The sequence below is a fragment of the Cyrtonyx montezumae genome, unplaced genomic scaffold, assembly GCF_038088225.1.
Source record: "Cyrtonyx montezumae isolate F1298 unplaced genomic scaffold, pur_monq_1.0 scaffold_29, whole genome shotgun sequence".
NCBI classification, from domain to species: Eukaryota; Metazoa; Chordata; class Aves; order Galliformes; family Odontophoridae; genus Cyrtonyx; species Cyrtonyx montezumae.
This window is the reverse complement of record NW_027072033.1, coordinates 2,826,074-2,847,072: the sequence shown is the minus strand read 5'-3', so window position 1 is coordinate 2,847,072 and position 20,999 is coordinate 2,826,074. Positions and strand designations below refer to the sequence as shown.

Genomic DNA, 20,999 nt, shown 5'->3' with positions numbered 1-20,999 from the left:
GCTGTACAATCCACTGAATAGTATCCATCTTGCTGTTAGTAGGTTCAACAAAGTTTCCATTCTCCTTCTAAGTAGTCTCAATATTTGAGATGAATTTTGCAAGCTGTTTGTGAGCTACACCGTGGCTAAATAAATTTCTCAGCTTACTTTTATCTCTCTGAATAATGCACAGGAATGACCATGTCCAACACAGATATGGCCTTACTCAAAGAAACCACAGAAAGTAATGCCAGTGATCAGAAGGAAACACCAATTCCAGATAGCCAAAGTATTAAGAACAGCATAGGAAACAGATTCAGGAGATGTAGATTAGTCTACCACATGCTGAAGGGAAGCAAGCCACAGCCTCCACCTTCTACAGCTTGACTCTTAGCTTTCTAGCTGGTCAGTACAAGAATTACTAGTGTAGAAACTTAAGCTGGAAATATGGCAACAGCAGCCTCATAGTGAGCAACATCTCAAATGATAATAAACGAACTGGCTACTCTTTTCATTTTTGCACCAGTTTCTTGAAAAGCAGTGCAAAAATGGCTTACGTTATTTCAGAAAAGAAATCTACAAATTTTTTTATGTTCTCGGATGAAGTACTGGCAGACTACTTCTTTCAATGCTTTTGTCATTACTTATTAACCTCAGTTTGGGGTGACATATGTACATTCACCCGCAGCTATATTATTTATTACGCTTGTACTAGGTTCATCATTACATTTAATCAGCTGCTTACTCAAGGAAACTTCTCCACATCAAAGTCCTTGCTGATACATCATGGAGTAGAAAGTTCAAGAGAATTTTAAAAGAACTGGTATTTCAACTTTTCTTCTGTTAACTATTTCAGCACAGACCAAATTGTACTAGAAAGTCTTCCTTCATACTAAGTGATGTGCAAGCCATGAGAACAGGAAGTAAGCTACAAACTCAGCCTCTCTAATTTCAGGGTGACTTCTGCAACTGGTACCATTTCTGTGATCTATATGTAATTTAAACACAGTTGCATTCTTCTTCCACCTACTGCTATGTGAACCATTTAACTAGTATTAATATGACAGCTGCCACCTCTGTGTGGCACTTAATATATTCTTTTTTACTTGGAGGCTTATAGCTTTTGTCTTCCTATTTGAAACATTATGTATAGAGGTAATCTGATTATGAAACTGACAACCATATCTCTACCCACTTCAGCCTGTGTTTGGTTTTACTGGACAGTAGCCAAGCTTTATGAAGTGCATAAAGCCACCATGCTATGCACATCACTTGTTTAGACAGGATATCAAAGATGATAACAGGTAAATTAAACTTAGAAAACCTACACCACATTCATATTGTTGTCAGAGTACTTAGGGGGCACTAGAATTAACAATTTTCCTAGCTGCCTTTCAACACAATAGCTGCAACTACTCTTCAACTCAACTAAAAATACATGGATAAATAAATAAATAAATACACACACAACTCCCCTGAAATTAAACAAACAAATAAATAAATAAGGTGTTTCTATATTCAGTAATCTTTCAGGTGACATTTAGAACAGAAATTCCCAGGAAAAACGAGCATCTTTAATAGGCATTCACCCTCACCAGCAGATTATGAGATTGCATAAGTAAACTGTGGTGACTTAACCTTCTTACCATTGCTACAGAAACATACTGTGGAAACTCAAACATGGGAAGCTTTTCATCAATTATAACTGATGAACATCAATTTTGTGATTAAAATGTCAGATCCAAACATGCCAATAAAAAGCAAGTGAAATATCTTGTCATGATTAATGAATAAACAGGACCATTTTCCAACAGGCTGCAAGCCTACTAAGATGTGCCCACTCTTCCACCCCCAGAAAATTATGAGACAGGTAATTCCTTACATCCTCAGACTCAAAGACATGGCAAATCATTTTGTACTGTCTCTTTCCATCCTGGGAAGGGTGAGACGCTTCCACATTATCCTGGGAGTTAGACCGTGGCATTCTCCTGCGAGCCATAAGAACAACTATGTTCCCTATATCTGCGATGTAAGAAATGGTTCGCAGGGGATGATCCATCATGGTTTCCTAGGGAATAGGAAAAAAACACCCAACAACAATATGAGAAGCTGTTTCAGTGAAGTTTTTACTGGACTTCGGGCACTATAAAAAACACACAAATGTCAATATAAGACCTCAGTTACGTGAAGCCCATACGAGTCACACACGAAAGAAAATGCCAATAGAAAACAGGAGTTTCACTTTCCAGAAGAGTAAAGCAAATAACATGTTTTATGAATTACAAGTCGCATAAAAACCTCAATAGCAGAACCTGAATATGCCAGTGATGTATGGGTTCAACGCACAAAGCAATACAGCTTTCAAATTATCATCACTAATCTTTCTGGGTTACTCTGGGAACAACCAATACTTGTCACATGACAGCTAATAAAAAGTGAGCTGACTGCAGTTAGTTTACCCAAATTTTCTAATAATTTACTACAGACACACCAGTTAATTGCTTAAATGACATGGCTCTTGAGCATGGACTTCTTCCTAGGAAATCTTACGGGGAAATACAAGAGCTGGCACTTTCTGAAAGACAACTTCTGGCAGGCAGAGGAAAGCCTATTTCAGTAGCCTACTGTCATAAAGTTATCCTTGTCTATACCTGTGTATCTGCATTCAGTACTTTAATTCTTTGTGTAGAAATGAAGAGGTCCACTTCAGTCATGGGTTGTGATTCCCCTTCTGGAGCCTGCAAGTAAATGGATTAGAGTAAAATACACACCCAAGGAAACATCCCTACTAATGATGTTAGCTCACAAACAGAGGGTATACTAAAACACAGTCACCAGAACAGTGATGCAAGATAGAGTATTAGGCTGCAGAAGCTAAAGAGAAACACAACGACATGGAAACTATATACAGATTTATGAAAGTAAAACAGATATTATTCAAACAATTGTTAACCCCATAAAAACTTCCCAGGTATCTTTACTGATCCAATAAAGTTACATGTGACTGCAACATGAATCGTACAAATATTTCATGCAAATCAGAATGATTCTCCCTTTTTTTGCCATATTAGCAATCCCACTTGGAAGATCTTTTTTTTCACACCAGCCACAGAAACACCTAACAGTATCACTTGCCTGAGGAATTTCTTTTTAAGCTTACAGCGACTGATCAGACCAATGGAAAAAAAAAAAAAAACATACCAAAGGTGGGTACAATCTAAGCAATTCATAGTGCAGTTCTGGTAAGGAAGCCTTCACAGTCAGACAACATACTAATCAAGCACCAACCCCACCACAGAAGTTAGATCTTTGTCAACAGAAAGCCAATGTTTGTAATTTTTTTTACAAGTTAAGATTTGTTAAAAGGTATTTAAAATCTTCATAAAGAAAACATTATTAAAGCGAGTCATTATCAGCACATTACCATGTATATGTAAACTTTTTTTTGCATCCAGCAATTTGACACATCTGTGAATCAAGCAAATAATTCTTTATCTAGTAAAAAGATACAATAAAAATAGATTCATTTTTAATCTGTCATTTTACAGAGTTAGAACCTTTTCCATGTTAGTCCTGTTTCTTTAGCATGGACTTCAGGTACTGCCTGTAACCATTTGATAATTCCAATTTTTACTCTATTTCTAACATGAAATGGCTAATGATAAGCAACAAAAAAACAGGCCAACCAGGCAACTGATTTCTGAGAAATGTCAACTCGTATGGTGGCTCAGAAATAATCTTAAAAAAACAAACGAACAAAAACTTGCTGGATGCAGAAAATAACACAAAATAAAAAGAAAGGCAGAAAAACATCCCAGAAAACAAAAGAACAGGCATAAAATCAAGCTGATGGAGTTTGTACTGCACCTTCTTCCTGCTTTTGGCTAATTTCTGGGCCATCTGCTTAGCATGGAATAAACAGAGACAGGAGAACAGTTAGAGAAGAATTTACAGAGACTCCAAGTCAAGCAGGAATCTGCATGCTAATGCCAGGGCTCACAAACTTCTAGCTTTTCTAAATTCCAACTCAGATTAACTTTCTTTCTTTACTTCTTTTTATGTTTATCATAACAGCTTTAAAAAATGAAAAGAAACCACATCAAGAAAAGGAGTCAGAAATATACAAAAGGAATTCTTTTTTCCATTCAAAATACTGCTCTCAACAAACAGGTTTCCATTATTTGCCTGTTTGTAAGAGGGAAAAAAAAGAAGCTCCTCCTCATCTGCAGTAGTAGAAGCCATGAGTACAGTTTCTGAAGCAACGCCCGTATAGAAGGTAAGAGAAGAGTTTTAACCATTTTATTCCAATTCTTTCTGATCTAAGGAATTTAAAATCAAGCTGCCTAATACCCCCACACCAGAATCTTGAAACTATCAACCAAAAAATAAAATAAAAAATAAAAGCCCATTGTAATTTTTCCTGGAAAAACAAAGTGACAGAAGCAACAGAAGCTAACCTTCAGCCCCATTTCCTCCTTCTCATGTGCAATATGAGCATTCACATTACATTTCTGAACAGATATTTCCTCTGACAACTGCATATCACTTTGTTTTTTCAAGAAAAGCATGTACTTCACAGCTCCAGCCTCCTAGAACAATCCCTTGTCACTAATTTTACTCATTTACAGTCAAAGATATACTATCCCACTGCAACGTATTTACACCCTATTACTGAGGAAACAGTTACATAAATAAACATCAACTTCCTTACAATCATTATTCAAATAAAGGTGAAACGAACTTACGAGCCTGCTTACTAAAGAAATGCAATACTCATTAAACACATGGATATCCTTTTACTTTCAGCTATTAATACTAACTAATTACATTTACAAGCGTTTTTGTGGAGGCTTATTATTGCAAGATTCGCAAAGAGAAACTCAGAGCTAACTGCTTTTAGGAAGAACAAACAGGAAGCTTCAATCAACAGACAAAAAAAATTTATACAGTACAGATGCTCACAACTTGATTCTGTCAATTTTAGCACAATCAAATCTGAATGTAGCTACTGAAATTTTAGACATACATTCTATTTGCAAACATGAATAAATACTATCATCTTTTTCAAATGGAGTAGTATAGGATAGCCTGGTGATTACAAACTACTGCAAAAGCAATTAGAACAGCTTCATGCTTCAGGCTTTGCATTATATTAATTTATACTGGTACTGAAAAATACTATCCATATGTTGAATAACATAGTCCTGGTATATACACACCAGGCAAGGGAGAGACACCAATGACATAAAGCGCTTCAACTGTTCTCCAAAATGAAGCTTCCCTTCCAGACCACTTTTCCCTCCCTCTGTCTCCAGACTGTATATAATCACCAATCTCACAAAAGCAGAAAAGCACAAGCTAAAAAGATGAGCAATTCAAAATTCTGCTCTTCATTTCAACAAGAGTGTTCACTCTGTGCTATTCTTTTTGATGAATGATTTCCAAATATTTCACAGAACTAAGGTAATGATATGGAACAACCAATTTTAATAAATGATTTGACACTACACAGAAATGTCACTAAAGAGGTTACAGTTCACAAAAATAATTAACCCTCACAAAATTAGGATAATTTCATGCAACAGATTTATCACTCAAATCCTCTTTTTTTAAATTTTCCTATACTGCTGTAAGTATTAAACAGATCAATTTCAAGTAAACCACGTTACCTTCCATGCTATTTGAATGAAAAAGACTACAGACAGAAAACAGTTCAGCTCCTAATACTAGAAGTACCTTTTGGTGGTAGTATGAAATCAATTTAGTCTGATTAATCTTCAGAGCATTGTAGCTGTTATGATTTGTCGACTTCACATAGTTACGTGCCCATGCAACAAAACCCTCAACTCTTCTGCTTTTATCTGCAGAGGTACTTTTTTAAAGAAAAAGTATGGAGAATTGTTAACAAAGTTTGTTCATAATTTTGAAGGAATTAGTATGTGGTCTAACTGCTGTACTAAAGGGAAGCATTTGTTACAGATTTTTACAAGATCTGTCTTAATTCATAAACTTTGTTTTCTACCTACAGATAAATGTAACATCCAACATACTCCATGAACAAGCATGTGTAAGGCACAAATATCACTACCAATGTTTCACATGCTTGGCCTAAGGGCTCTCGTGAGTACTGATTAATCTAGGAGCAGGAACTCTGTATCTGTGATAATAAGGTCCCACTAAAATGTTTAGTTTCAATGGCAATTGCCAACAAAAACAGTCAAAACCAACACCAAAGATCCAAAGGGGCAGAGAGGCATATTTACATTTCCATCACCTAGAAGAAGAACAGCACTTGCCAAAGAACAGTAGAATGGTATTGTGTGCCATGCAGTAAGCAAACAATTTTCTGAAATTTACTTAAGTTTCAGAAATTTATGAGCACAAGCTTCTTCTACCAGGTCAACCATGCAATACTAGGACCTCTGCCCTATGACAAATTTGCTGTAACCAGGAACATGCATGCCTGTTCATCTAGATGGACATATAAATTATGGATTTGATGAGTGAAATAAGCTGAAGAGATTCTTTTTGTGTTGAAGCACAGTAGTGCTGAGGCATGACAGAAAACTCAGAAAGAACTTTATTCTGCTACTGAATTTCTTAGAAAAGTGTTTAGTATCTTCTACTGAGTAAACCCATTTTGAATAAATCAATCTCTATTTCTGATTTAACACAACCCTTCTGTCTTGTCTACCGTGTACTGCATGCAGGTCTCCTATCCAGCCTTATTCTCAACTCCTGTTAACAGTTTCCGAACACAGCAGATGCTAATCTTTCTTTTCAGCTTACAGGATATGTCCCTCTTAGATCCAGGTTCACTGAAGTCCTTACTTCCCACCTTTCTGTAGCTTACCTTTTGTTTTCTGTGTGTGTTACAAGATTTTCTTTTTAAATTAGATGACAGCTATTATGAGGTCAAGAAAATAGCCACAGCAAAGTCAAAAATAACTACAGACATTACCACAGCACAGGTTCCTTCAAGTGTCAAACCAGAAACACCTGCAATACTTACTAGCCTAAGCCTGTTGTCTCTCAGCAATCAGGTAAAATGTCACTGAGATCACCAATGATTTAAGATTCTGGCTTAGATAACAAAGCACTAGTATTACTACAGCAACTTACAAACACATGATTAACTTTTCCTTATCACTCATGACTGAAAAGCAGCATTACCTTAAGTGATTTACCTTGCAGAAAAACAAGGCACTTCACCTTCCTGAAACCACAGACAACCCTGCACAAGAAAACCAGCGTTTACAAACCCACAGTCTTATGGTACAGTATGAGAAGTAGCAGAACCATTTCTCACCTTGATCCTGCTGACAGCTTCCTGAGCCTGCATCATTCTCACATTCTTGGAGGGAGTTTTATCAGATAAGAGTTGAGTTGAACCAAGGTAATTGGCAGCAAAAATGATTCCATCAATTAAGTCTTCAGGATCGCAAGGTCCAGGAACTGTAACAAAGGAGAGAAATCACTGCAAATAATCACACCAAATCATGGCAAAATACAACACTGACAACTTGAACCTGCACCTGGTGGCTGTAACACTCCTCTGGATTACTACACTTTACTGTGACGACACTGTGAACAGTACTTTCAGAGTACACCAAGTAAATGCTCTCAACATCTCTCTTGCACAAACTGTAATCAGTTATCCAATCTGTCTCTTAAAATAGCTCATACTTTTGTGAAAAGAATCGCCCTATGGCAAATAATCTCAGAGAGCTCTTGCTGTTAGACAGAGACATGGGTACTCAGCTCTTCCCTCACCCACAAAAAATTGCCTTGCAATTCTAAGACAGTTACAACTAAAAGCAAAAGGGTGCAATTTAAGAATAGCCATCAGCCACTTGCTCACTTGTGTGTTAGCCACAGTTAGTATACTGCAGAGGAATCTCCCTGTCAATGCTTTACAGGTACACCTCTCTCCTTATAAAGGAGACTGATAACCCAATTAAACAAATTACGTTCCTCCCACAGTCCTTTAAAAATCATTCTCAGTCTCAACAAGGATATTAAGGGAAAATACAGCATCCAGTAAAAATGTTGCTACATATGCAGAACACAGGATGTTCCAGTGGGAAAAAGCAACACTTAAGTCCCAAAAGATTATCATTTGACTCCCATCAACTTCTCTGGAAAGTCAGAGTGTGATGAAGTGTTCAATGCCTAGCAATTTAAATCATTATGAAGCAGCATTTATTATTTGCAACTTCTAGGTATAGTTGCCAAGCACACAAAAAATACCTGTGCATCTAAAGATGTAGCAGTTTAACAGCTTGTTACATGTTAAAATTGCCATGATCCCAAAGGAAATCTGGTCTAGTTGAGTTTCTTGTTTCCTTACAAGTGAGGGAAAAACAACTGTTCAAGACAAGTGAAAATATAAATCATCTTAAAGAGTTCTATCGGCAAAAGTAGTTGAGCTTGAGGGCTTTTCTGTTAGTTTAAGTTTTCTGTTCAAGGTGCAAATAAAAATACTATAATATTAGAAAGGAGTTTGCATTAGCTTAAGGTTTTACTTGAAAAATGAGGTGATGGAGCTCAAAGTTTAATGTTACTCAGAATGCCAATTCTGTTTTAACTATAATGCAAGAGACTAACAACCACTAACAGCACTAAAGAAATGCAAGTCATTTTAAGAATAATCAAAGAGATTAGTGCAATGATCAATTTGTGGTCTAAAAAGAATGACTGATAATCCTATTAATCATTTAAATGCAGAAAACTGTAAAGAAATCCAAGGACTTCCAAGACAGTTTAAATGACCAAATCTAAATTCAGCACTTCGTAAAACACACAGTGCAACTGCTAGCAGGGCAGAACAACAAATGAAACTTGGAATTTTCAGCTTCTGTCACACTCTCATAACAACATAACTGGATTTCTTTTAGAGTGTGGAGTGCAAATTCACACAAAAGTTCAAGTAGTAGGTAGTTTGCTTTCTCACATCATTCTCAATAAGCTTATCACTAGTACAACCTGAACTCTAAGACAGGAAGCATTATGTAATTTAGAGGACAAGTAGCTGTAAAGCAGTGCAGATCTCCTCTGGCAGGCCTACCAATTAGTTCCATTAACTCAATCATGCTAATTAATCCAACTGAGACTGGAATGAGCATGCCACTTGAAATTATTGCAAGATGGAGTTCTACAGTCATCTTGCTTAACCTCTTTTCTTTGCCCATCATAAAAAATTTAGCAGTGTTTTATGCAATACTGATAAAAGTGTAGTAGATCAGACAGAAATTTGGAATGAAACACTAAAAAATAAAAGATATGCATATTCCAGAACTTCAGAGCCTGGTAGGATTTAGCTCAGGCTCCAGACTGAAAACAGTTTGATCTAAACTGGTGCACCCAGCCCTAGTAGTTTTTCTATTCATCAAATGAAAATAAAATGTTATACACTATAAATAATGCAATTCTTAATATATGCAAAAATATTTAGAAATTATTGAAACACCTTACCTTCAACATAGGTTGGAAATGAAGCCAAGCTTTTTCTGGACTGTAATTAAGACAAAGAACAGAGTATGTGCATATACAGATTAAAAAGTTCTCTGTGCCAAAAATAAAAAAAAAAATACCAAAGGAAGACCACTGCTTATTAAGATTTACTATTCTATCTAGTTTCAGACTTTAGCCACCTAAGCTAAGTTCAGTGTATTCCATTTGTGTGTTTAGCTATCAGGGAAAATGCTAGACCCAGATTCCAGTTAAGTTCTGGTGTTTGTTAGAATATTGACTATCTATCAAACAGTTCTGTTTTCACTAATCAAAAGGTATGCAGAAAAACCTCACAGTGATATCAGACTTTTCCCACCACAAATAGATGCCATGTAGAAATATATAAAATTATGCTATGCTTTTATTACTCATGACTGAAACCATCAGCACAGTTAGTTACTCATTAACCAAGTTTTATTATTCATTAGGATTGTTCTTACATATACCCCTCATGTCAATACAGCCTATGAAAAGCATTTCAAATTTTATCAGTTCAGGTAGCAAACTATATTCTATGGTATAACTGAAGTCAGTGGAACTTTCACACCAGCTCTGTTTACACTGTATCCCGCATAAAAATATATTTGCTAACTCCAGTTTTCTAAAAGCTGAATGGTTCAAAAAACCCTATCTTACATATGTAAATACACAGTGCAAAGGAAGACCATATTTCCAGCTGCAGCTTTCCATGTGAAAGACACTGGCTGACACTTCAAACAGTTGAAAGCTACAGATTCAGTAAGACTTGCCATGCTGTTATACTCAGTAACATACTCTAGTTGGAAAACTCAAAGAAAATTCAGCGTGCCATATATAGATGACAATAGATGCATGGAAACAGATTCTGTTATTGTGTGTGTCACAGGTAAGAATTCTGGATAGTCCAAGTATTACAAAACCTTAATGAACCTATAGCTGATTTGTATCAGCAGTAACTCCTTCTATGACCACCCAGTGTAGTAGCATTAAAAGAAGGGCCATGCGTGTCAGAATAACACACAGTATCTTAGACAATTTCAAGCTGTGTTTATACATATTCATATTTGTAACAGTATTCCGAATTAGTCTCCTTAATCAAAGGCAACTTACTAGGGCTCTATATGACAGTGATAAAATATAGGTAAACCAGGGAGGTCTCTGTTAAGTGACAAGACGGAAAATATGTATATATATTTTTTTCAAGCACTGATACTGGTCTTGCTATAAAATAAAACCACTCAAGGAAAGAAAAACAGAAGTTATATGACAGCCAACAATCTGTGCAACCTTTAAGTACTTGCTCCTTCTAAAAACGTCTAAGCTGTCAAAACTAAGAAAGCTCTCCATCAGAGATAGTACTAGCATAAATAAAGATGTCAATAAACCACCATCTGCTGCCAAGGCATATCAGCTTCTGAGAAGATAAAGACATTCATTTTTGGCTGTGTGGCTCTTCCATCTCTTCAGATCAATGGCTTTTACCATACTACCTACCTTTACAGACTCAACAATCATCTGTTGTTGCTGCTTGTGTGGAGCTAAGAGGGATATTCAACAGATGGGACTCTGAATGTAGCCAGAGGACAAATTCACTGCACACTACAGACAGCTTATGCAAAGAAATGTCTTTCCCAAAACACTTGTATGTTATTTTTTTAAGATTTATACAGAGTGCCCAAAGTTTATAAATACAAGACCTTGCAACTATTCAGCAATCTGACTAACTGATGCAACTTCTTTTCAAGATAAGACCATTAAAATGTCATCATACACGCTCTTACAAGAAAAACTCTCACTAAAAAACACATTTTTTTGTTTTCGTTCTTAACACAGGTCAAAGGATATTCCACTAAGACCACAGAAATACTAAAGCAACAGGCAAAAATGCTGACAAAATGAAATCTACACCTTTTAATTTTAATTATCCACAAATAATGAAATACTGAGGTCATCAATAATGAAATACTGAGGTCATCAATATTTAATTATACTTAATAATATTTTTAATGCCTTTTGGCAAAGTATTATATAAATTGTATTTTTAAAAAAGGTTTTATTAAGATCTTAAAAAAATTCCCCAAAATTATGGTCTGTTTTATCACTGCTTTTGCGCAAAGGTACTAAAGCAGGCATTACTGCTTGTTTGAGGGGAACAAACAACTCATACATCCTCCTGTGGATTTGGGTTTACCATAATTATCTGACACCATGTGTGAGCATATTATAGAAACTGGAATGAGCAGTATGTTATCTTCTTGGGTTTTTTTTCCTCTCAGTAAGTTTAAGTAATATCTAAAAATGCTTAACAGATAGAAAGTACATGAAGTTACAAACTCTATGAGCTGAAGAAAGCTAAAGGCTTGAAGAAACTAACAATACTGCAGCTAGACATGTGCAATCCACTGATCGAAAGAAAAGGAAACAAAGCAAATTTTGGGTAGGTGAAACTAGCATGCTGTAAAAAGTTAATAGCTTCATTATGCAAAGCGTGGAGTCAAGAAGACCCAAACTCTGACTCAGTGAATCATCAGATCATTTAGTTCTTCCAACAGCTCTGACTGCTAATATAGTAATGCTCATATAGTAAGCAGAAAAAAAATTACTACTTAATTAATTTTATTTAAGGAGGGTTATTCATCTCACTGAGAAGCATTACTTTCTTTGTTGGAAGACATTCTGAATGGGAAAAAAGAAAGGGGCTCCCTCATTTGCCTCTAATACAAAAATGACTTCTTCTGTTTTTCCTCCAGCCTGTAAAGTAAATTTTGTGGCAGCCCAACAGAGTCAGAAATGCCATGATAATCCTTTTTAAGTATGTTAGAAATTCAGCTGGACAGCCAGGCAAGCACAAAGCAAAGAAGCTGCAAATCAGCTTTTTAGTTTGTTGCAATAGTGACAGAAGAGAAGAGATTGCACAGGTATAAGAGGGGAATGACAACAAAAAGGCATGAGCAGCATGAGTAAGACTGTGGCTTTTAAAAAGATTTCACTCTACCTCTTTATTAGTGGACGACTCTGCTGTACTGCAGACATCCTGGTGATGTTGCCTACTTGACGACTCAGCACCACGAGGTGAAGAAGAATCTGGAGATGAAGACTAGACATGGCAAGAAAATAAAATTAAATAATAATCTGAGTGACCAATGTAGAAAATTCTTCTTTCAAAATTTCCTCTCATGTGGCAGAGGAAATAAGAAATGAGAGTGAATAAAAAGAAAAATAAAAAACAAAACAGGACAAACATTTTTTGAGATGTTGTAAACCTTGATTTTATCACAATGATCACACGTAACTCAGTACCTCACTGGACTTGGTCTGAACAGCTAATCTTTTTAAAAAACCATTTACGTATCAGTAATGTATGAAATGAAACAAGTGGAAAACTTGAAATTCTGTACACAATGGCAAGAAAGACTGAGCCAAAAAGTGTGTCATAACACCATGTTTTTGTGGGGTGGAGAATTATCTGTGGCACTGGGCCAACTGCTTACATTTACTGTCAACATTCAACCAAGCTGCAGTCACAGGGCTGTCAGTTGCACAAGAACATTCCTATCACATGCAGGCAAATGATTCTGTGAGCTTACTGAAAGCTGTGATCAACACAGACCCATGTCCTATAATTCTGACATTCTAGGAAAGAAAATACAAAGTCATTAAGCAAAAGTAAGCTGTGATGGTAGACAGGTGAGTTGATCATGATCAGGAAATGGATTTTGCTGAAGAACTTAACTGTCAAACCGTGAAGATGGAAGACCTCAATCTCCCCTACCGGCACACAGACTTTCAGGTATGACAAACCTGAAGCGATAAACTAATTTCATTTAAGCAGAAGTAGGCTGCCAAAGTTGTCTATAAATGTAATTCCACCATCTTTTAAAACACCTTTTACTAATCATGCTAAGTAACACTAACATATTCATGGGCTTCTCTATGTATTCAAGGGCTATACAGCACCAGTGTAATCAACAGTTCCTCAATCCAGACACCGTACAAACTTAGAAAATCTTGCACAGTTCATTCTATGACCTAAATATCACATATCAGATTTCCTGATTTCCTTTTCTTCTTTAATCCACTGACAAATTTTGTGGAGAAACCCTCACTCATACCATTTCCTTGTCATTCAGCATCATCTTAATAGAACATCACTGTAGAAAAACAAAGGGAATAGCATACACAGCAGTATCATGGGATTTCCAGGGCTATGTGATCTGTCAGTAAGTACTTTGGTAATTGCAGGAACAACTGTTCTAATCAGAGGCTATCCCTGATGAATGCTGGTAATGCTAAAAAGCAATAGTGAGGTACCTCAAGACCACAGAGAGGCAGATGCGAATGCAAGTGTGACACAGGAACACTGAGCTGGCACTAATGATGGTGACTAAAATGTATGAGAGTACAAAGCTTCAAATCAGCATGCATTTTAAAGGCAGATTTGAAGAAGGCGCTTGCAAAACATGTCTGCACATGACAAACTACAAATCCTCTGAGGAAGCCTTAGCATTTGTTTATGCAAGCTGGGTTTTTAACTCAGCAGAGCTAGATTTCTACAACCTCCTTTGACACAAGGAGTTTGGCCAGCTCAACAGTTTATCACTGACAGGAAAATAGTCAAATACTATTGTTCTGTTTTCATAAACAATTAGATGACATATCAGTCATAATAGACAAGGGCCACACCTTCACTATGTGAGCTGACAGGTAACTCTCGCTATGCTTCCACTCTGGTTGAAGAACTGAGTTCTATGAAATAGTGTACAACAACTACAAAAAAATAAAAATAAAAATTTATCTTCACAGATGAAACCATAAAGTAAAATTCTCACTTCCTCTTCCTCTTTATCCTCCTACCTGAAAAAGTCTAACATGAATACTTAGCAAATGTCAGAATACAGTCAATTAATAAAGGCTACCACAGAGTCAGGAAGTGATGAAGATTACAGATGTCTCTGTAACAGCAGTGAAAGAGCAGTCCCTGGATGTCCCTGCATTTTCAATTACAACTGCAAAAATGAGATGGCTACCTGACAGACTGGATGCAGCTTTGAAGTGGTCTCTAAGACTACTGTCTGTGCACTGCCAAACTGAATGCTGTTTCTCTTTATACCACTGGCATTCATACAGGGGCTGTGAAAGACACAAGCTCCCTTGGTGTGCTATGTAGCTATCCAAGAGTTACAGCACCACAGGCTCTCAACTGCACAAGTGGTGGCTATTACCTTAAGGATGTATCCTCACTGTTTCCATTCCCACTAGCTGCATAATATTTTTGTATTAGGATTAAATACAATGGGTGAACACTACCATCAACCTAATAATGGCACCAGTATACTAAAGTAAGACTAAACTTCAAACAATAAATAGAAAAGTAAAGCATATAATCATTCATCAAAAGCTGTTTCCACAAGAAAAAACAAACAAACAAAAAAACAACAAAAAAAAACACCTTTAAAATGCCAGAAAACTTCCATATTTGCACACTGAAATAGTAAAAATTATAAACAAGAGCTCTATCTCATTTAAACCAGTTGATTGCTGACATTTAAAAATTTTGCACCATTTATGACATACAACAGTTACTCCAGCTGTACTACAAATACCTTCACTGAGCTACTCTCATCTACAAAATTAAGCAGACACAAAACTGACCACATAGCCTTCTGTATGCTGTCTGAATATTTGGACTTTTTTTTTCTTTTCTGAGGGAGAAAAAAATAAGAAAAAAGAAAGAAGAAAAAAAAAGAAAAAAAATCCTCTTCCTTGACCAAAATTATCAAAACCAAATATCAAACTGCCTACAAAGTTTGCTACATGAGAAGAAACAAGTACTGTTCATGAAATGATGTGCACCAGCAAGGTCAGCCTTTGAAGAAGAAACAGTCAGTTTTCTTTCACATTGTAATGCTTGTTCAGAGCTACCGCTTACAATCCACAAGAAAAGAATGCAGTCACAGTCTGGAAGTGGCTTTTGTACCCATAATGAAATAAATTGACAATTCACAGCGGACAGACAACTTGCACAGCTACTGTACAAACTGAATTCTAAAATAAATGCTCAGTGACTGCTTCATTGTCTGATAACAAAATGTTCTAGAAACCTAACAAAAACGCTCTCAGAACAAACAAAGTAGATGCATGTGAAGCATGCTGCTACTACATAGAAAGGTCCATCGGTGGAATAAGTGTTTTCTAAAGTGCAGTAACAAAAATGTACAAGTTGCCCACTTCAATATCTACTTACATTTTTCTTACGATACTCAACCTGGTACATCCAGAAATTCTCCATCTCAATTTCAGTGTTGTTTGGTCCTAACTAACACACAACTCACTCCACTCGAGAAGCCTTCCCTACTATTAACTCACAGAAATTCAGTAACAGAACATGTAACTGGAGATGAAGAAGCTTCATGTTACATGGAACCTACCCAGGTCAACCCAGCTGGCTGCTGAATAAATTGTTTAGAAAAACATAACTGAAGCTTCTTAAATATAACCACTCGCTCTTAATTTATAAAAGCGATTCTGTTTAACCTGTTTACGGCAGCAGATTATCTGAAAAAAGTATAACCTTGGCCCACAAACAAAACAGGGAGAGAAAGGAAGAAATCATACTTCAGCACAGTAAGATAAGTAAAACAAATGATATACATCCACATACAGGCTTGTCAGGCAAAGAATAACAAAATAACTCTTCCTGTACACTAACTCCCAGGAGATAACTGGGTAAAGCAAGGGCTTTAAAATTAACTGACTTCAGTGATAAAAAGTCCCCTGACTGTAATCCACATATATTAAGCAAAGGTCAAAGCAGTATGAAATTTTCAGAACCAGCCTGCAAATATAGTCAGATCTGTAACTTTGCAAGCAGTGCATAGACATTTTAATTGTCTATCCATTGTAATTTATCAAATTACATTTTGTTACTGGTATAAAATTGACTTTCACACCATGACTGCATTCCTTGTATGCTATACACAATGTTAATAAGCATTACACATTAAGTGTTGTTAAGAGCTAGGGCTGAAGGTGTTCTTCTTTCTTGCCTTCAACATGAGAAAGAGTAAAGAAAATACACCTAAATTCCACAGCTAAAGTTTTTAATAAGCAATCCACCATGGCTGTCCTCTTTTAGGAGTGTATTCAAATTATACTCCACAAAAGACAACAGAAGTCAGACCATCAGTTTAACAGATGCTGGTTAGGATCTTGTGTTTGTCAGAAACTCTCTTAACAATCCACAGAACCTCCAATTAATCAGGCTGTTATACATATTCACTACTCTCCATCTGGAAGACATAAAACAAATTCTGTCTGATCATTTAAGTAGTAGCATGATAGTATTTAGAATCATAGAACAACCAGGGTTGGAAAAAACCTCTGAGATCATCCAGTCCAACAGTCCATCGATCACTAGTATTTCCCACTAAGCCATGTCCCTCAGTACAACATCTAAATGTTTCCTGAACACCTCCAGGGATGGCCACACCAACACCTCTCTGGGCAGCCCACTCCAGCAGCTGAACAACTCTCATGAAGTAACATCCAACCTGAACCTAACCTGGAGCAACTTGTGATCCTCTAGTCCTATCTCTAGTTACATGGGAGAAGAGGCCAACCCTCACCGCACCACAACCTCCCTTCAGGTAGTTGTAGAGAGTGATAACATCACCTCCAGACCAAACAATCCCAGTTACCTCAGCTGTCTCCCTTAAGACCTGTGCCCTAGATCCTTCACAACTTAGCTGTCAATCTCTGGTGATGTCTTTATTGTAGCGAGGGGCTGAAAAACACCATACTTGATGTGTGACCTTACAAGACTTATATAAATCTGATTTTTGATTCTTAAGAATGGAATTAGAAATGAGATTTCTAGATCTTAGGAGCACGGTCATTTTCTCACATTTCCTCTGGGAAGGTCTGTCAGCAAAAAAAGCAATTAAGTAGTTCTAAGAGCTCTGTAAATTCAAGTTAGTGGCCTGTGTCTGCTGTATCAGTGTATGGAAATGATAGCATAAGGGAAAAAAAAAAACAACTTGATGTTACTTCTTTGCTGCTAGCTCAGTTCATAAAAAATAATTGTAATTTTCATGTGCCAAATATGAAAAAAATCAGTTAAATACAATACCTAAGTAGTACAAGATGAAGTTGTTTGAAAGTAGAACTGCTTTCCAGTGCAAAAAGACATAAATCACAAGTAACCTACCTACCACTCCTAACTACTGCTACTGCAATTAGCTACCAGAAAGTAATATTTCTTGGCTAAAATTGCCTATTATGTTGTTGTAGAGTTATCAGCTATGACTTGAACAGTTTGAATTCTGTTCGCTAAAAACTAGACTGACACCATCAACATATATATATTCATAGCTTTTGAATGATCTCAAGTACCTATAAAGAACTGAGCTAAGATGTAAATTTCCTTACTAGTCTACTTTGCATAAATTTGCATTAAATGTAGTGTTAAAATGAAGGCTTTGAAAAAAAAAGAAAAAAACTTTTGTACAGGTATGTGCATACTGTGGCACAGTCTGTGGAATTCATTTTTGAATTTCATGTGACATAAGAATGAAATTCCAGTTAGTCCTCTACTGAACAATATGACACAACCATATCTCTGGAAAAACAGCACACTCACGCACCACTTTCATAGGTGGTTCAGGACAACCACTTTAACACTGCTGATTTGTGCAGATGACAGCAACTTGAGGGAAGATAACTGACTAATCTGCTCAATTGAGAACAAAACATTTAGTGGCTGTCGGAACTCTACAAACAGAAATCCCAGGCACCCCAAGTGACTCCTTCAGCACATTCATGAACTGAGAGACACCACTCTCTGCTTCAACGAGCAGACCACTGCCCTAGGCAGGGACTTTGCCTGAACCCCTGATGCAGTTCCGCCATAAAGACTGACCAAACAGAGCACAGGTAAGATACTTGCATATAGTCAGCAAAACACCTTTCCTGAAGAATTAGATAAGGTCATGAATAACTGTCCTGTGAACACAGGTAAGACAGGTTACATTTTCTATGTAGATTAAAGTGATCTGAAGCAATGGGACATGCAAGTACTGAAGAGGTCACCTATAATCACAAATGAGCTCTATCAGTTTGAGGTGACCTCACTGGTTTGGCTGAAGATGCCTGCTGATGATGAAGCCTCCTGCTACTCAGAACCATGACTGACAAGTCCCCTGAGGGATATGAATGTCTACACAAGTGCTAAAACTTTGAATAAACAAGCTTTTCAAAATACTGTGCACAACGAGACAGATGTGTAATTTTCCAGTAAAATTCAATGAGGCTTATGTCATGGTTTTATGATTTTTGTTATTGATATTCCACATCACAACATCATGTAGTGTATTGGGAGTTTAAGAGTTAATGCTCCAGCTCCGCGGATCATCAATAGCTTTGGGTATACCTGTCTCAGAAGAGAAGGAGTACTACATACCCCAGAGGATTTTACAGTGCTCTGTATTTTTACTTTTTCTGCTCAGAGGGAAAGATAAAAAGCTGTTTGGATTGTCAGGAGACAGAGCTTCTTCCCTTTGGAATGGACTCAGCAGTGGGTGCTCGCTGCCGTCCGCCTTCAGCGTTAGCGTAAGGCCTTCGGTTTATCGGACACTCTCTCTTGCTCATTTTACTTGATCTATCAGCTTTGATTCCAATTATATTGTATTATACTGTGTTATTTTGCATTCTGATATCTTATTTAGTAAATAAGCTTTCCTCCTCAGATCGTTGCTTCTATTTTGTTTCTAGGCCTATCTCCCTTGTCCCTTTTCCTTTTTCCCCTTTCCCTCTTGCCCTTTCCCAAGACATTGGTCCCCCATCCCAATTGTCACAGAACCAGGCCAAACCAGCCCGCAAACCATTGACATTTTTTGTCACCCAATGTGGGGCATAAACTGAAATTCTTATCTGAGCCATGACTGCATACCTACACCACAATCTTTCAGAAAAGATCCCGATCTGTTACTGTTCTTACTACCAAATCTTGGATACAAAATACAAATATTCCTAAGAATAAGAAGAATGTCAGATCTGGCACAGAAAATTCAGAGTAAGCTTACAATAAATGTAACTGACTCTGCCATGGGAAGATGGTCCTTTGCCCATTTCAAAGAACCTCTCAGCCACAGGAATCAGGAGCAGTAAACATCCAGTACCATACAGCCACACTCTGCAGGCTGGTAACTCCTCTCTGAATAAAATCTCATGTCTGTACAGACTCTGACTGTCCAGGAGATAGCACACATGTGAAGAGGGCAGGGTACACCCAGCAGAATGTACAATGGAAGGTAGGCTACCAGCACAGCAAGACTCCTGAAGCTGGTTCAGTGCTGACTGCTTCTCCCTCTAAAGTATGGATTTCCTCAGCTGTACTTGAATTTGAATTCATGGTTTGAACACTGTTCCGTGAATCGGTTAAAGAGTCATCTAGAAAGCACCTGCCATCATGAATATTAATTGATAAACTTGTCACAGAGTCGCAGAACACCCTGAACTGGGAGAGACCTACAACGACCATCAAATCCAACTTCCAGCTCCAAAATTCAAACTCTATGTCTCAGAGCACTGAAAGCTAGAAGGCAACTTAGTGCAGACTCGCAGGACTAATGAAAGCAAGTGAAGGCACAAGCAAGTGCCAGAGCATAGAATGGTGCTCTACAACTGTGAAATACCAATTGGGGATGACAGGAAAACTTACTCATAGTCATAAATTTTGGAGAACTAAATGCAAGATGTAGTGATTCAATACAGGAACAGACTACTAAGGATAAAGGCATCTTGATTTACACATAGGCAACCTTCAGCTGGTACTCCATTCAGAAAAGTGCACATCACAGGACCACAAATGTATATCATAAACAATGAGAATACTAAGTAATAGTGCATTTCTTGCATGTATATTTTCAGGCAGATGATAGTGCACTTCCTGACATCCTTTACAGAAACTATGATTCTTTTTTTTTACATGACTAGTACTGCATTATCTTTTCAGCACTACCCTCAGCTACTAAACTCTGACTGGCTTTCTTCTGTGTGACTGCTGAATCACCATAAAATTTCTGCCCCAGGGATTAAAACATATATTAATATTTTTCTCCTTAAACTAGGCTTTCTATATAATTTTAAAACTGTAGTCTTGACTGAAAGATGACCTATGCTCTTTGTGCTCAACAAAGAATTTTAAAAGGTTCACTCAGAGAAAGAAAACAGTATCTTAATAATACAAACTCATATTTATTTCACTTCTATTCTTTCACTCTCTCAGTTCATCTACTAGTGAAACCTGGTTAATTATTTAAAACAGACTTCTTTATTCCCTTGTTAATAAAACATCACTCATGTACTGGAAAAAGTGAAGCAACTTCATCTCCATAAAGACACTCAATTTCTGGACCCATCACAATTGAGAAAATCCTAAAGCTGAGAACTCAGGGATTGAAATAAAATACACATAACCAAAAAGAACAGAGACATAAGCAATGCAGCACAGTTCTGTTCTATGTGGAACC

The 20,999-nt window shown here is 36.9% G+C and overlaps 1 protein-coding gene across 4 annotated transcripts in view; it reads right to left on the bottom strand.

Moving 5' to 3' along the window:
• The window catches only part of APBA1 (amyloid beta precursor protein binding family A member 1), a 79,242-nt gene that overhangs the window by 11,629 nt on the left and 46,614 nt on the right, over nucleotides 1–20,999 (bottom strand). For 2 of the 4 annotated variants that reach the window (XM_065740602.1, XM_065740603.1), the window contains exons 3-8: nucleotides 12,467–12,568; nucleotides 9,454–9,493; nucleotides 7,289–7,434; nucleotides 3,847–3,879; nucleotides 2,631–2,717; nucleotides 1,862–2,047 (exon numbers count right to left, since the gene is read on the bottom strand). In XM_065740602.1, coding sequence (XP_065596674.1) covers nucleotides 1,862–2,047; nucleotides 2,631–2,717; nucleotides 3,847–3,879; nucleotides 7,289–7,434; nucleotides 9,454–9,493; nucleotides 12,467–12,568 — 594 coding nt within the window. The remainder of the gene's footprint in view (nucleotides 1–1,861; nucleotides 2,048–2,630; nucleotides 2,718–3,846; nucleotides 3,880–7,288; nucleotides 7,435–9,453; nucleotides 9,494–12,466; nucleotides 12,569–20,999) is intronic. The other 2 variants (XM_065740604.1, XM_065740605.1) reach the window with 2 other exon arrangements.